Raw genomic sequence first — 17605 nt, 5'->3', positions numbered from 1 at the left:
CAATCCTCCTGGGAAAATGTCTTGTGGACAGATGAGACCAAGATAGAGCTTTTTGGTAAAGCACATCATTCTACTGTTTACCGAAAATGGAATGAGGTCTACAAAGAAAAGAACACAGTACCTACAGTGAAATATGGCGGAGGTTCAATTATGTTTTGGGGTTGTTTTGCTGCCTTTGGCACTGGGTGCCTTGAATGTGTGCAAGGCATAATTAAATCTGAGGATTACCAAAGGATTTTGGGTTGCACTGTAGAGCCCAGTTTCAGAAAGCTGGGTTCGTGTCCGAGATCTTGGGTCTTCCAGCAGGACAATGACCCCAAACATACGTCAAAAAGCACCCAGAAATGGATGGCAACAAAGCGCTGGAGAGTTCTGAAGTGGCCAGCAATGAGTCCAGATCTAAATCCCATTGAACATCTGTGGAGAGTCCTTAAAATTGCTGTTGGGAAAAGGTGCCCTTCTAATAAGAGAGACCTGGAGCAGTTTGCAAAGGAAGACTGGTCCAAAATTCCCAGTGAGAGGTGTAAGAAGCTTATTGATGGTTATAGGAAGCAACTGATTTCAGTTATTTTTTCCAAAGGGTGTGCAACCAGATATTAAGTTAAGGATGCCAATAATTTTGTCCAGCCTATTTTTGGAGTTTTGTGTGACATTATGTCCAATTTGCTTTTTTTCTTCCCTTTTTTGTTCTGTTCCAATACACACAAAGCAAATAAACGTGTATAGCAAAACATGTGTTACTGCAATACTTTTCTGTGAGAAATACTTGATTTTCTGGAAAAATTTCTGGGGTGCCAACAATTTTGGCCATAACTGACTATATATATATATATATATATATAATATATATAATCAACACATGTACACATCACTTTATAGAAGTTATAGACCATTCCCTGTGCCAACAGAGTTTACATTATAAGGTCACATTCATAAGAGCCAGTTTAAAAAGAAGTCAACCTGCCGGTAAGTTTTATGAGTGTCAGAGCAATGCCATGCAGACAGCACCCAACTGGAATCCGACTGCTACCACTGAGCCACAGTGCTGCTCTACTTTGCAGGTGGAAGATAGGACTTGCTACTAAGATCTTAAAGTTTCAGCCACTATGTCACATCACATTTTAGGAATGCCTATCCCTAAGGGATGAGCTGTTATGGCCAGCATAGTTGATTGAATGATTTCTTGAACAAGTACAATAACCAAGGCTACTGTGATCTTAAGATCTACAGTTAGTTTGTATAGGTATGGGACCTGGAGTTTCCAGATAAGGGGTCTTTCCATAATTTGGATGAACATACTTTTATGGGCTTATTTATCAATTTTCGAGTTTGTTTTTTTAAATCAAATATAATCTCAAATCAAATGCTCGCTTATTCCATAAATTAGTAAAAATTATATCTTAGTTGGGTTTAAGTGCAATGTACTGTTTTATTATTACAGAGAAAAGGAAATCTTTTTTTTTTTTTTAATTCGAATTATTTATAGCTCTTAGTAGAAGTTGATCCAGGGACTGGTCCAATTGCCATCTTGGAGTCAGGTAGGAATTTCTTTACCCCTCTGCATCAAATTAGAGAGGTTTCAACTAGCAGTTAGGCAAGTTATGTATAGGCATTAAGGTTGAACTTACTGTGTTATTTTGTAATTAAAATAGAGTCTATGGGTGATGGCCTTCCCGTAATTCAGAGCTTTCTGGATAACTGGTTTCCTGATAATAGATCCTATATATATATATATATATATATATATATATATATATATATATATATATATATATATATATATATAATATAGATATAGATATATATATAGATAGGTATGTATAGGTTTGTGTATTTATGTGCATTGGGGTTCTTTTAAAGATTGAACTTTGGTCTTTTTTCAACCAAACTTAACTATGTAACTAGTAATTTATAATATGAAATATATGAAAAAACATTTTTAATTTAGTAGCAGGAGGTCACTGTGGACTTTGGTTACTGCACTTTTATATGCAGAGATAAATTAAAGTCAGGGTATATGTGCCAGTTTCACAGTGTAACACAACCTTAGAGAGCTCATGTGACTTCTCTTCCTGCAATATCAGTTGTGGTAGTCACTCCCTTTTTTTTTTTTTTTTTTTTTTTTTTTTTTTTTTAACCTTGGGGCCTCACTTGACCACATCTCCCAGCATTATCCAACATATACAGTAATTGTGGGTGTAAGCAGGCTGAGAGCTGTAGCCCTGCAACATCTGGGGTCCCAAAGTTATTAAACAGGATTTTAGTGGAACAAGTTTAGTTAAACTAAAGAAAGTTGGCCTCCAAACCTTCTGCTCATTTTGTGAGCAAAAATCAATTTGAAAAGGGTATTTTTGCAGTTATCAAAAGCATGCTCGAGTGTAAATGAGACAATGGATTTCATATTTTGCATACATGATGAAAGAGTTCTAAGGCAGGTCCAAATAAAAAGACTATTCAGATTAAGATTATTTTCCCCAAAGAGCTTCCCCTTTGTGCGTGTTGAAAGGAAGTTGGAGAAACCCTAAAACTCCAGCAAAAGAACAATATATATTTATTTATGATTAGCATATGACAATGAATGGGGTATATATATATGTATGTATACTACCCATAGCACATTTAGAAAGTGGATTACCAATAACAAGCCAGACCAGACAGGTGGTGTATGATGTGGGAACTCCTTCATATCTCATTTTTGTAAATATTCACCGCCATTTTTGTTTTGTTCATCAGAGCAGGTATGTGGCATATTTATCCGATGTAACCAAGCCATGGGCAAGGTAGCATACAGTGCTATTTCATATTTGTCATTTAAGACTTTTTAAGGCTTCAGTGGATTGTTACTTGTAAAGGAAAACAGAGAATAAACTAAAATGCTTGGGTAGTATCTGCAAAAATATTCTCTCCTAATTTTAGTCATAATATAAAATGCTTCAGTTGTTCGGTTTCTCCTTTCATTTAAAAGGCCCTTGCATTGACCAGTTCAGAATTTGGAAAAGTAACTGTTTTAAATATTTTTTTTCCTTAGAAAAATTAGTTTGCTGTGGTTTTTTATTTTAACCCTTTTTCGTGGCAGTTGGCTGCTCAGGGGCATTAGGTTTTGTCTGGCAGCCTGTGACCGCTTACAGACATCATTATATATTTATTTCATAGATTGTTTTTATACATAGGTAGAGGCTTCTTCTTCTGTTTTAATTAACCCAAATGAAAATATTACAATGAAGAATTAGAGATCTAGATGTGTCTAGATATTTGTCCAAAACTATGTAAACTGAAAATGATTGCAAAAGCCCCTTTCTCCAAGTACATAAAACTGATGATTTTAGCACGATCCACCAATAATTATTTGTATTTAAATGACAACCATTTATTTTCTGTGCTTTTTGCTTAAAAAAAAACTAATTTCCCAATATACCTGTTAAAGATATGGTTTTATAGTGAAATTTTGAGATTTTTTTGAGCTGTTTTATGGTTGCAGCAAACATTAAATGAAATAACATGACCAATGTTACCCAGATGTTCTAGTGCTAGTGCTGAGTCTTCAACAGTCTTTGACGTAAAGTAGTCATGCAGCTAATTTATAAACATGCCTTCATTAAATGTGCTGGCAATGTTATATTGCTCCAGCCAATATCTAGGAATTAAAAATCTCCCCCGCAAGTAAAGACTTGCTTTATTAACCCACACTACTTCAGTGCTCTCATTCTCCACTACATCTTCATCCTTTTTACTGGCCTGCTTTGTCAAGTTGCAGTTATGCCAGGGAACTAATTTCAGTTCTCACCAGGGGTGTAACAAAGGAGGCCTGGGCGCCACAGCAAAAAAAAAAAAAAATTCCGCCCTCACCCCCCACAGCAGAATCTTGGGTGACCCGCAGCATTCTCAAAAATGCAATACATCTGTGATTCCGAGCACATCACATCGACCCCTACCTCAAATTTTCCTGGGGGCCCTCTACTCCCCCAGGCCATGTGGTCTGTTCCCTCTGTGGTTTTGTCACTGGCTCTCACACACAGCCTGTTTGCATTAATTATACATTTCATACTGACACCATTTTATATTATGTAAATATGGCCTTGTCCTCGTTACCCTATATACTATCCCCATCCACTGCTCCAACACAGTTTCCCCTACTATGCCCAGTTTGTGGCACAGGTAATATCTCAGAGATATTTAGGCGGAGGTAAAGCATTTTGCCTAGCTTTTTGAAAATAATTGTAAATAATACCAAAGTAAATGGAGAGTTGGGGAGTTGACATGTAAGTGTGGCATTTCCTGGTCCTCCCTAGTGCAGATTTTGGGGGTTATTTATCAAAATTTGTATTTGTATAATTATTTGTTTGTTTGTTTTTTTTGCATGAGTAAGAAAAGATTTTTGTTGTGCAGTAGAAGTGAGAAAAACTTCCCTTTCACTTGAATGCACTAGAAGTGAGAAAAAAGTTGCATGTATTACCTATTGACTTCAATGCTTTTTCAAAATTTTTCAGCAAAATGGAACAGATTCGCTCATCACTAAATGCAAGACATTAAAACCATGAAAAAAAATGTAAATACGTTGAAATTTGTTTTTTCACTTAAAAATTAAGTAAATATCAAAAATCAGGTTTTTTAAGCAATAATCTAAAATTCATGATTTTTAGCCTGAAAAAATTCAAATCATGGAAAAAGTACTACTATCTAGGGACAAAAAGCAGGTAAGATGGCAAGTGTGGTGCTGTACTACAGTATGTCCAGAAGCTTCTGGGCTTTGCTGTGGGGATTCTTACTAGGTATAATTTGTTATTTAGGCTGTAAATGTATTTTGAGTTATTTATAGCATGTTTATTATGGGATATTGTTTAAAACAACTTGGCCAAGTGCAATCCCAACTAGAAAGGGAAGTTTGAGAACAAACTTCATGTTGGGTTGAAAAACGTAAAGTCACTGGGGCTCATTTATCAATGCATCGCAGCACACAAACTGACGCAATTATGATTATGCGCCATTTTGTGGGCAGACGCAATTGCATATGCGTTACATTGCATTGGTTCATTTATTTTTCCGCCAGTTCTTTTTATGCGCATGTCGCAAATACTGGGCAATAATGTCGCAAACAACGACATGTGTTTTGGGGGTATGGCTAGGGGCGTGTTTTAAGTGCTCAATTTTTGCAAGAGCGCGCCCTTTGCGCCTATATATGTGCTATTTGCGCATATATAGGGGCAGATTTGACATTAACTTTGTTCTTATCTATAAAGGCAGTTTCCCTTGTAAATGTGATGGAGTCTTTCATATCTTTTTTCCATTTAAACATCATTACTGACTAGGTTCTTAAGTTAGGAGGCATGTAGTCGGTACGGGTTTATTAGAGCATTAGCTTGCACCATGTATGCACACAATTTATGACAAGTTTTGCGTCATCATATGTGCAGTTTTGCGACATCATATGTGCATGTTTGTATGGCGCAGCAGTTTGCGTCAACACTAGCGCATGAAACTTTAAGCGACCGTGTTTGCACTATACTGTTAAATATGCTTATGCGCAGGGTAAAAGTTTTGCCTCTGCGACTATTATAGCGCTGCGATGCATTGGTAAATGAGCCCCACTGAATGAAATCTGATCTAACTTTTTCTAAACTGGACCACAGTTATATAGTAAAAACCACTGTGCAAAGTTTGGGGAGCCTGGTTTTAATAGAATCTGAATGGCAGAAATTTAAATTTCCCCACTGAAAGTCAATGAGTGGCATCTGATTGGCAGTTGGTTGCTCCGCCTCTGCAAAGTTTAGGGACCCTAGGATTAATAGTTAAAGAATGGCAGCAGTTTAAATTTAAAGCAATAAAAGTCAATAGGAAAATGGTGATTGGTGGTTGGTGGGTGTGCCCACTTTTTCTAACCTTGAGTCGAAGTCACCCAGTGACAAACAGTGGGCACCTTGGCATAAATAGTGTGAGAATGGCAGCATTTTAAATTTAAACCAATAAAATTGAATGGATGAAATCTGATTGGCTGTTAGTGGCCCAACCCACTTTTCCTATTTTTGAACTGCAGTCCCCCGGTGACCAACTTTGCAAAAGTAAATAGGTGAAATGTGATTGTGTTGGTGGCTCCGCCCACTTATTTCTAACTTTGAATGGCAAATACCCAGTGACTAACTCTGGACAGTTTAACAACCCTGGAATTAATACTTAAATAATGGCATCAGTTTAAATATAAACCAATAAAATTTAATGGGTCGAAATGGATTGGCTGTTGGTGGCTCCGCCCACTTGTTCTAACCCTGAATATGTAATCAGCCAGTGACTGACTGTGCAAAGTTTGGGAACCCTGACATAAATAGTGTGAGAAAGGAAGCATTTTAAATTTAAACCAATAAAATTCAATAGGTGAAATCTGATTGTGCAAAGTTTGGGGACCCTGACATTAAACATGTGAGAATGGAAACAGTTAAAATTTCCCCACTGAAAACAATGAAAGAAATGTGATTGGCTTTTGGTGGCCCCACCCAGTGACCGACTGTGCAAAGTTTGGGAACCCTGGCATTAAAGCAATAAAATTCAATAGGTGAAATCTGATTGGCTGTTGGCCCCGCCGAAGTTTTCAAAACTAAAACTGCAGTCCCCTAGTGACCAATTGTGAAAAGTTTGGGGACTCTGGGGTTAAAATGGCAGCAGGTTGAATTTTCTCATTAAAAGTCAATAGGTAAAATCTGATTGGCTCTTGGTAGCTCCACCCACTTTTTCTAACCTTGAACTGCAGTTACCTGGTGCCTAACTCTGCAAAGTTTGGGGACCCCGGTGTTATTACTGTGAGAATGGCAGCAGGTTGAATTTCCGCCAAGCTAATAGGTAAAATCTAATTGGCTGTTCACAGCTCCGCCCACTTTTGGGCATCCAAAAATCATCATATTTTTATTCAGGCTGAGCCCATGACTATGTGATTCAAGTTTGGGGAGTGAAGCCTCAAAGCTGTAAGATTGGCAGCAGTTTCAATTTCCCCATAAAAGTCAATGGGTGAAATTTGATTGGCTGTTGTTAGCCCCTCCCACCCTATGTTATTCAAGTTTGGGGGGCGGCGCCACAAAAAGATGGGAGACGGGATCCGCTCCGCTATAGGGCGAAGATGTGTGGAGAGTTTGGGTGTTGTAGCCCTAAAACTGTAGTAGCGTTTAGAAAATGGAAAAAGAATAATAAGAAAAAGCAGAAGAATAAGCTGAAGTCGAACAACAGTATGTTGGGTTTTTCAACCCAACATAAGTAGTTCCCTTATCCAAAAATATGGTTTATATCAGTTGTATTTTTTTAATTTTATCTGTATGTTCAATGTTCACACCATTCTATTGTACAGCACTGTGAATTGTGTTGGTGCTTTTTAAGTAAGTAATGATAATAATGTACTGCAAGTAACACTCCATCCACTATAATTGTCATTTTTACTGTATATTGCCTTTGGTGCAAGCTGTTTGACCTTATTTACCATATACCTGACCATTATTTTCCATAACTTTTTATCATCCGATTCCAAGGCTGCATACCAGAATAATTCTTTATTATTATTTATTTATTCTTTGTTACAGAAGCCCATCGTTAAATAACAGAGAGAGTCACCGAACCTTGCCTTAATTTCCTCTCTTTTTTGCATGTGTATTCCATCTGGGAGAAAAGAGCAAATTGTGCAACCATGACAAAGAATGTGATCTGTGGCTCCAACAATTCAAACTCAGTTGTATTCTGGGCGGCTACTATCTATACCTTTTTTCTATCAGTTCACTGTAAGTTTTAGATCTTCATGGCAACTAAGATACCATAACATTGCAATACATTCGTCCTGCCAAAACAAGTTTGTCTACCAATAATTTCTACAGGGTATGTTTTTTACAAGTTTATACCATGCCAGTGGGTGTGTTTTTATTAAATGCCGGGACCATTATGCTGTCCCTTGGTGGGAGTTGCTAGCAATCACGGAGCCCTTAATGCTAGGGGGATCACTGTGACCTCTGTTTATAGTTGACACCTGGCTGAAATATTACCTGCCAAGCCAGTAAAATTAATACTTTAAGTCAGAGATCCCCAACCAATGGCTCATGAGCAACATGTTGCTCCCCAATCCCTTGGATGTTGCTCCCCATGGTCTCAAAGCAAGTGCAATTTTTTAATTTCTGGTAAGGAGGCAAGTTTGGATTGCATAAAAACCAAGTATAATGCCAAACAGAGCCTTCTGTAGGCTGCTAGTCCACATAGGGGCTATTAAGTAGCCAATTATAGCTCTTATTGGCACCCCCAGGAACCTTTCCTGCTTCTGTTGCTCCCCAACAGTTTTTCCATTTAAATGTGGCTCATGGGTATAGAAGGTTGGGGATGCCTGCTTTAAGTTATCAGTAGGGTTTTCTTCAGTTCATTATATAGTAAAGAAGGATATGAGAATGACAGAATATAAGCACTAACAAAACATAATTAAAGATGGTCTGATGCCAGCTCTAACAAAATGTAGTTATTTTGGCAGGTTCATGTGATTCTCCCCCAAGACTTTCATATGCAGGGCTGAAAACGGAACACATGGATACAAATATTTTCCCTATAGGTTCAGTTGTGCGGTATGAATGTCGGCCTGGGTACATGAAAATTCCAATGAAAAAATATACTGCAGAGTGCTTGGCTAATGCAACTTGGTCAAAACCAGATGAATTCTGCAAAAGTAAGTGAATTCAGTTGTGTATTTGTGTTTCAAAGTTAGTGTAAAAACACTTTGGTGAAATCCATTGCTTTGCCCAGAACAGGCAGATATAAAAGTAACACCATAACACACCATAATACCAAATACAGTACTATATCTTAGGTAGAGAATATTCCTATAATTAAGAGGAAATAAAAATAGAAACTGCTATTGGGATTTAACTATTATATCTATAAAAGTAGCAGAACAGACTGTACAGATCCATGTACATTATTAATGGTGCAACATTGTTTTTACAAACCTTGTGCTGTACCGTGCACACTGATATTATATTGAACGATGTAAAAATGATCTAAAATAATCTAAAGAGTTAATAATTTTTTTTTTTTTTTTTAATGGTGTTTCTGCCAGTTTGGCTTTTCAATCACATTAGAACATACCCTTACTAATATGGGCATTCTACTATGGGAGCTTAAAGAGTTCTTGAAATTTCCCCCATCTAATATAAAACATGTCAGTAAGTAATTTAGTCCTAAGTTGTAATTCTTTGGCATTTGTTGGTGGTTCACATGGAAAATATGCAGAAATATGCAGCCATGTGGCAAATAAATGAAGTTTTACAGCTTTTGGAAGCTACCCAACCATTAGTAGACGACTCTCCAACCTTTTTTGAGTAATCTTTTCACTAGCTGTAGGTTGAGGTTGGGACTGTTTGCGGGCTGGTCAAGTTCTTTCAGTTTCAGCAAATCAGTTATTTACAGACCTTGCTCTGTGCATAGGAGTTATTATTGTGCTGAAATAGGAAAGGGTTTTCCAAAACTGTTGTTGTAGGAAGTGCAAAATTGGCAAGAAAATCATTGCTTCTACATCAAACCTTACCATCAGCTTTTACGCATTTAAGCAGTCTATTGAGACTGTCAGATGACAGAATGGCATTTATCACTCTTAGGGGTAGATTTATCAAAACACAAGTTCGAATCCCGAATGAGAAAAATTCGGATTGGAAACGAAAGATCGCAAATATCACGAAAATGCTTACGAAAAAATCGTATTAGCCACGATAATATCGTATTGGTGATCCGAAAGTCACGAAATTTTTGTACCGAACGATTGTAAACTGCGGCAGAGCCTTTCCGAATTCTTCACGCAAGCGTCTGAAAAAGTCGGCGTAAGCACGCTCGGAGCGTTCGTGTCTTGATATATCTCCCCCTTAGAGGATGTATTTCCACAGTTACAGAGCTCTATGCAAATGATTTTCCAATTTTTCTTTTACATATTAAGTTAAACTCATAAACCACAATTATGGAAAGTCAAGAAAAATTGCAGTAATTGTCACAAATCAGTTTTTCATGCATTTTAAACCAATTTAAGCAATTTTAATTGCACATTCTGTAATTTGCAGCATTTTGTAACCCAGTTATTTATTACCTCAGAGTAGTGGTGAGGGTGGGGGTAAATTCTACAAATCTTCCCCCCTTTTAAACGGAATGCAAAATGCCACAATTGTCCCTTGTCTTGTGTAATTACAGACAAGTATCACTGCCTTTTTGAGCTATACATGTCTGTATGCACGTCTGACAAGGTACTATTATGTCAATTTGCATTTACTTTGAAAGGGGGGGGTAAGCTACAAATCACAAAATGTGACAGTTACAATTAGTCAAATAACTAACTCCTCTTGTGCCATTATTAAGCTTAAATGCATGAGTTTGCTGTCTAATGGGGGGCAAACTGCAACATTGCGTGGCGCTACAAACATGGGGAGAATAGGCAGCTCACAAATCGACCACCTGCACCTGCTAGCCCACAACAGATTTACCATTTTGGAATGAATTAAGATGTAGATTTGGACTAGAGCTCTGAACTGGCACATATGGAACAAGCTGTCTCCTCTATGAGTTTTCTGAGGTCTCTGTGGTAGAAAACTATTCATCTTCTTGAAATGTGCAGTTGAAGCTGCATTCCACATTCTGGGGGCGAGCACAATGGTTACACATGTAATACAGTATACCACAAGAATATCTAGTTACATATATAATTTGTTTATATTAAGGGTTACTTATTGTAATGTGATCTCTCTCACAGAGAAAGTCTGTAAGTACCCCGGTGATATATATTATGGATATTTTAATGAAACTGATTTTTCTGTTGGATCAAGGGTAACTTACTTTTGTGATAAAGGGTGAGTTGTGCATCTGTTTACATATCTAAATAACAATATGTATTGTTATACACATGTAATACTTCATGTAAAAGGGACACTATACCTTATTTTTTATTTAAAAAAAAAAAAAAGGTATAGGTAAGAAAAAAATATAATTATAATTGTCAAACTGAAATTTTTAAGTTATGTCCCTTTACTCTGTGAAGGTATGACCAGCGTACCTTGTTGGTTTTGCTTAATCTTTGCATAATTTTAATTTCTTCCCTTAAACAAATGCATTAAAGGACATGTTTATCCAAGTGTCTTTCGACTCATTTACTGATCTTTGTACATGATGTGTTTGTTAGGAACACAGTTTGGTCCAAACACCATGAACTCTTAGGCCTTAAAGGAGAAGGAAAGTCATTTTGGCATTTTATTGGCAATAAAATGCCACATTAGTGCCACATAGAACAATATTTATTCTGCAGAAACCATTGACATACCTGAGTAAACAGCTCTAGAAGCTTTGTCCGTTTGCTTAAGATAGCAGCTGCCATTTTAAATAGCTTCCTGCTGCAGCTCTAGCCGTTATAGCTCAGATCACACATTCCTAAGGGAGGGGGGGAGGGAGTTCTTAGCATTCTTGTAGCAGGGGGGAGTAGGAGAGAGGAGAGAGCTGCCCAGACTCAGGCCCCAGGAATTAAGGATTTTTCTGTGAGAGGAAGTCAGACACCAGAACAACATGTTTACAAAAAAGGAGAGAAGAAGTCCTGTGTTTCTTTTGATAGAGGACAGCTTTTCTGTGAGTGCTTATGGCTGTATTTAGATCTTTCTGATAAAGCTTACTTAGTTTTTACCTTTCCTTCACCTTTAATAAGCAGTTAATTAATCTGGTCTTTTTGTGTGCTCTGTCCTCTATACACTGGTTCAATTAACAGAAAAAAAGGAATCCAGACCCAGGACAAACAGAACTTTCAATATTCTTTTTACGCCTCCACAAAACATTTTTTTGTTCTGTATTAAAGGGACACCTGATCCCCCCCCCCCAACTAAAACAATCATTGACTTTAAAATGGCACCTGTATTTCTGTTTCCCATACATGCCCAGCAATTTCCTGTATGGAATTACTTATTTGATATTTAGTCAACTAACTTTTTTATGCTTTGGGAGAGTCTACAAATCTCACTGCTCCGAAAAGGCAGATTGAGTATAAATAACTGTTAAGTGCAAGTAAATGTAATATAGATACATGCTGAAAAAGTTTTATTAAAGAGAAGGTATAATAAATAAATGCCTAAATCCAGATTTTTTAGTTTATTATATTATATTATAGTTTGTTATATTCTTGCTTTCCGTTTATGAATTCAGTGTATTTTTTGAGTCCAACTTGTCTTTCAATAAAGGTTTTTTCTTCAAACCCTGAGTACCAATAATGGTAATAATAATAATTTTGAAATAAACAAAAGTATTAATGCAGTATCAAAGCAATGAAGGAAAATGTTCATCAGATCCAGAAAATGTCTGTTGACATAGTGACTTTGTTAATAATTCCCAGACTGAGACCTCTTTTTTTCTTAGTTTTTTCTGTCGAACATAAACTCTTGAGTTAAAGCCGTCATTTTTTTTTAAAGGATTTGCCGCCATTGCCCTTTTTTTTTACATAGCATGTTTGACGTTAATGTTAGTAGTTACTAAGTTCATAAAACAGGTCAGGTCAGCTAAGCATAAGATATAAGGTTGCTTGCAAAGCTCATTTACAATCTTTTAAACTGCTTAGGTGCATTTTTCCATAGCAACCAACCAGCATTTAGTTTTGATCAGTGTAAAAATTAGAGAATGAATGTGTACAAAGTGCAGTTTTTTTTACTTGAAATTGCTGTTTTAACCACAGTTCCTCAGTATCAGTAGGTGCTTCAGAGCAGTCCTAGCAGGTACAACTATACAGAAGTGCAAGGAGCTTGTTTAGGCTAATGCCACATGCTGCGTATGGCATGTATTTTCGCTAGCCAAAATCTGCATAAAACGCGAGACATTCGGGTGAAGACACATGTAGCCGAAATCTGCATGAAAAAAGTTAGACTTTACATTCTCTCGCATTTTGATGCGGATATTGGCTACATGTGCCTGCACCCGAGCGTATTCCATTCATTCGGGTGCAGGCACAGGTAGGAGCGTATGGCACATATTCTCGGCAAGTGTTTTTCAGCTTGCCGAAAATATACGCCATATGCAACATGTGCCATAAGTCTAAGACATGAGACTATAATACTTGCAGTCATAATTGACCCTATTTAATTTTTTATGAAATAAAGTACAATATCTTAATATTCCCAACACTTGTATTTCCCAGTACTGAAATCAGCTTTTTCTTAATATGATTTAATTTACAAAAATGTTCCTTTATATTTATACATATTTATGTTTTTAGATATATAATGATCTCAAAGAAGAATTACAGATACTGTCAAGTAGATGGAAGTTGGAGTAATTCTGCTCCAGTATGTGAAGGTGATTGAATAGTGCATTAACTTGTTTAAATGAACTTTGTTTATGACAAGAAAATTAATACAGGACATCACTCTTCATTACTCTTGCACTGTTAATAAGCACTCCTCCAGTAAGTAAAATATATAATACAATGAAAGTGCAACTGATTTGGCCAAATTACTTAAAAAAAATCCAAAAGAGGGGATTGATCAATACACATTCCCTAATGAAGCATGGGACCAGGGAATGTGCATTACATAGTTACATAGTTACATAGGTTTGAAAAAAGACCAGTGTCCATCAAGTTCAACCCATCCAAGTAAACCCAGCACACCTAACCCACACCTACCAATCTATACACTCACATACATAAACTATAAATACAACCACTAGTACTAACTGTAGATATTAGTATCACAATAGCCTTGGATATTCTGATTGATCAAGAACTCATCCAGGCCCCTCTTAAAGGCATTAACAGAATCTGCCATTACCACATCACTAGGAAGGGCATTCCCCAACCTCACTGCCCTCACCGTGAAAAACCACCTACGCTGCTTCAAATGGAAGCTCCGTTCCTCTAATCTAAAGGGGTGACCTCTGGTGCGTTGATTGTTTTTATGGGAAAAAAGAACATCCCCCAACTGCCTATAATCCCCTCTAATGTACTTGTACAGAGTAATCATGTCCCCTCGCAAGCGCCTCTTTTCCAGAGAAAACAACCCCAACCTCGACAGCCTCACCTCATAGTTTAAATCTTCCATCCCCTTAACCAGTTTAGTTGCACGTCTCTGCACTCTCTCCAGCTCATTAATATCCCTCTTAAGGACTGGAGCCCAAAACTGCACTGCATACTCAAGGTGAGGCCTTACCAGGGACCTATAAAGGGGCAAAATTATGTTCTCATCCCTTGAGTCAATGCCCTTTTTTATACAAGACAGCACTTTATTTGCTTTAGTAGCCACAGAATGACACTGCCTGGCATTAGACAACTTGTTATCAACAAAAACCCCTAGATCCTTCTCCATTAAGGATACCCCCAACACACTACCATTCAGTAGATAGTTTGCGTTTATATTATTTCTACCAAAGTGCATAACTTTGCACTTATCAACATTGAACCTCATTTTCCAGTTTGCTGCCCAGTTATCTAATTTTGTCAAATCGCTCTGCAAAGCGGCAGCATCCTGCATGGAACTTATAGTTTTGCACAATTTAGTGTCATCGGCAAAAATAGAAACAGTACTGTCTATGCCCACCTCCAGGTCATTAATAAACAAGTTAAAAAGCAAAGGCCCAAGGACTGACCCCTGCGGTACTCCACTAACCACACTGGTCCAATTAGAAAATGTTCCATTTACCACCACTCTTTGTACTCTATCCTTCAGCCAGTTCTCTATCCAATTACAAATATTATGTTCTAGGCCAATATTCCTTAATTTGATCATTAACCTTCTGTGAGGTACTGTATCAAACGCTTTAGCAAAGTCCAAGTAGATGACATCAACTGCCATTCCAGCATCAAGGTTCCTGCTCACCTCCTCATAAAAGGCGACTAAATTAGTCTGGCAAGATCTGTTACACATAAAACCATGCTGGCACAAACTAATAGTATCGTGAACTGCAATGTATTCAAGTACCCTATCCCTTATTACCCCTTCCAAAAGTTTTCCTACTACTGATGTCAGACTAACAGGCCTATAGTTTTCAGGCTGAGAACGGGATCCCTTTTTAAAGGAGAATGCAAGTCAAAATGTAAAAAGCATACTGCCCAATAGTCCTCCTATTGTTTAGTAACAACGCCACACTTTTGGCTCACCTAATCAAATATTTACTCAGTCACACTTACTTCACATTTTCTAGAACAGGCAGCCATCTCTAAAAAGGTATTCTCCCTTCCTTTCCCTCCTTGCTTCATACTGCACATGTGTTTCATTCCCTCCCCCCCTCCCCTCTGCCAGATCCGCTTCTGATTGGCTGGTGGGCATGTGTAGCTCAGAACAGGAGACAGGATCAAGTTACACACATGCTCAGAGAATAGGAAGGCTGCCGCTGGCACCTACAGGAAGGGGAGAGAGATTTCAGTGATGTCACTGTAGGCTTCACACTGCTGTAGGCTGCCAGCACCATATCTCAGAGAAGCAAGCAGGGATCTGGGAATTTAGATATGCAGTAAGTACTTAAAAAGAATGCCTTTAAACGTACTTTTAATTTATATTAACCTTTCATTGTCCTTTAAATAACGGCACCACATTAGCAATCCGCCAGTCTCTTGGCACCATGCCAGACCTCAATGAATCCTGAAAAATTAAGTGAAGAGGTTTGGCAATCACAGCGCTCAGCTCATTTAATACCCTGGGATGAATCCCATCCGGCCTTGGACCTTTGTTTACCTTTACATGTTCAAGTCTCTTTTGAATTTCCTCCCGAGTGACCCATGCGCCAGTAGCTAAATTACTAGAACTGGGCTTATTACAAGGGAAGCCTTCATTATCTGGCTCCTCAGATGTATAGACAGATGAAAAATAAGAGTTCAAAATTTCAGCTTTTTCCCCGTTCTCATCAACCAACTTACCCCCCCGTGATAATAAAGTTCCCACCCCTTCTTGCTTTATTTTTTTACTGTTCACATAATTAAAAAATAATTTAGGATTCTTTTTACTCCTAGCTGCAATATCCCTTTCCATCTCTATTTTAGCTTGCCTGATAGCTTTTTTGCATGCTTTATTTGCTTCCTTGTACCTGATGAAAGTTTCTGCTGTCCCAGCTAACTTGAATGCCCTAAAAGCACGTTTTTTCTTACCAACCTCGACAATAACACTTTTATTCAGCCATAAAGGTTTTGCTTTGCGATGCCTCTCCTTGCTTACAAGGGGGATATACTGTTGTGTATACCTACAAAGCAATGTTTTAAAGATGTTCCATTTTCCTTCTGTGTCTAACCCCATGAAAAGCCTTTCCCAGTTGACACATTGCAGAGATGCCCTTATACTGGCAAAGTCTGCACGTCTAAAATTGAGCGTTTTAGTTACTCTCTTATAGCGCTGTCTCTGCAGCATTATCTCAAAGGAGACCATGTTGTGATCACTGTTCCCCAAATGCTCACCCACACAAATATTAGAGATGAGTTCATTATTATTAGAAATCACCAGGTCCAAAATAGAGTCATTCCTAGTGGGTTCTTGAACTGCCTGAAATAAAAAGTTGTCATTTAGCATATTTACAAACCTACTAGCTTTTTCTGACTTAGCCACCCCATTACTCCAGTCAATGTCCGGATAATTAAAGTCCCCCATAACAACAACTTGACCCAGTTTTGAAGCCTCCTCCATTTGCAACAATAGCTGGGCCTAATCCCCCTCATCTATACGGGGTGGTTTATAGCATACACCTATGATCATTTTCTTTGTGACCTTCAGCCCTACTGAAATTTCTACCCAAAGAGATTCGACGTTTTCATTGGTAATGTCTTTATTACATGGCTTTAAGTCTGACTTTACGTAAAGACAAACCCCTCCACACTTTTTAATCTCTCTGTCCCTCCTAAAAAGTGTATAACCATTTAAATTCGCAGCCCAGTCGCATTGATCAATCACCTCTTTTTTTGTATACAAGCAAGAAATACCAGAAATGCTGACAACACATTTTTTTCTCTACCCAGTATTCCAGATGTTTTTCTGTCATTATACACAGTTAAAAAAGCAAAAATGCTAGTGGAAAAAAATATATCTATATAAAGTTTCACAGTGGTTAAAATTGAAAAGATACTTTTATATCTTATATGTACAATGTAATTAATATGGCAATACTTTATAAAACTTAGGTGTAGTTGCCAATAGCAACCAATTAGCTTAATTATGAACAAATTACAATGTAGAAAATAAAAGCAAGATCTCACTGGTGGCTGTGGGTACCTGCACTAGTGCAATTTAACACCTATTTAGGGGTTGTTCATCTTTGCACAAAATTCACCAACAGTCCAAATTAATTGAACAATCTTTGCCCTATACATAGTAATTAAAAAATGAGCAGCTGAAGAGATATTCATCTCAAAATCATCCCTTCACTGATCCTTCACTTCTGCACAGACCCAGCTGCGGGGGTCAGTGACCCCTATAAATACTACAGATGCTTTTTTACTTCCTTATATGATGTCACCCATAGTACTGTCAGCAGACTTAATTTCTATTGGCTGTGCCTCCTGTCTGACATTGCTTCCTGTGACTGTGACAGTGTTCTGCAAATCTAATATAGCAGTATGTTATATTTGTGATGATGCGTCTGCCATTGCAAGGGAAAAACGAATCAATGACTTTCC

The 17605-nt window shown here is 37.6% G+C and overlaps 1 protein-coding gene across 1 annotated transcript in view; it reads left to right on the top strand.

Annotated features, from left to right (window-relative positions):
* The first annotated feature begins 8535 nt into the window (after positions 1 to 8535).
* LOC100495298 (complement receptor type 2) overlaps positions 8536 to 17605 on the top strand; it is a 35831-nt gene continuing 26761 nt past the window's right edge. The window contains exon 1 of the mRNA XM_031896210.1: positions 8536 to 8674. Within this exon, the coding sequence (XP_031752070.1) occupies positions 8536 to 8674 (139 nt within the window). The remainder of the gene's footprint in view (positions 8675 to 17605) is intronic.

Source organism: Xenopus tropicalis, chromosome 2, assembly GCF_000004195.4.
Source record: "Xenopus tropicalis strain Nigerian chromosome 2, UCB_Xtro_10.0, whole genome shotgun sequence".
NCBI classification, from domain to species: Eukaryota; Metazoa; Chordata; class Amphibia; order Anura; family Pipidae; genus Xenopus; species Xenopus tropicalis.
This window is presented reverse-complemented; position numbering and strand designations above follow the sequence as displayed.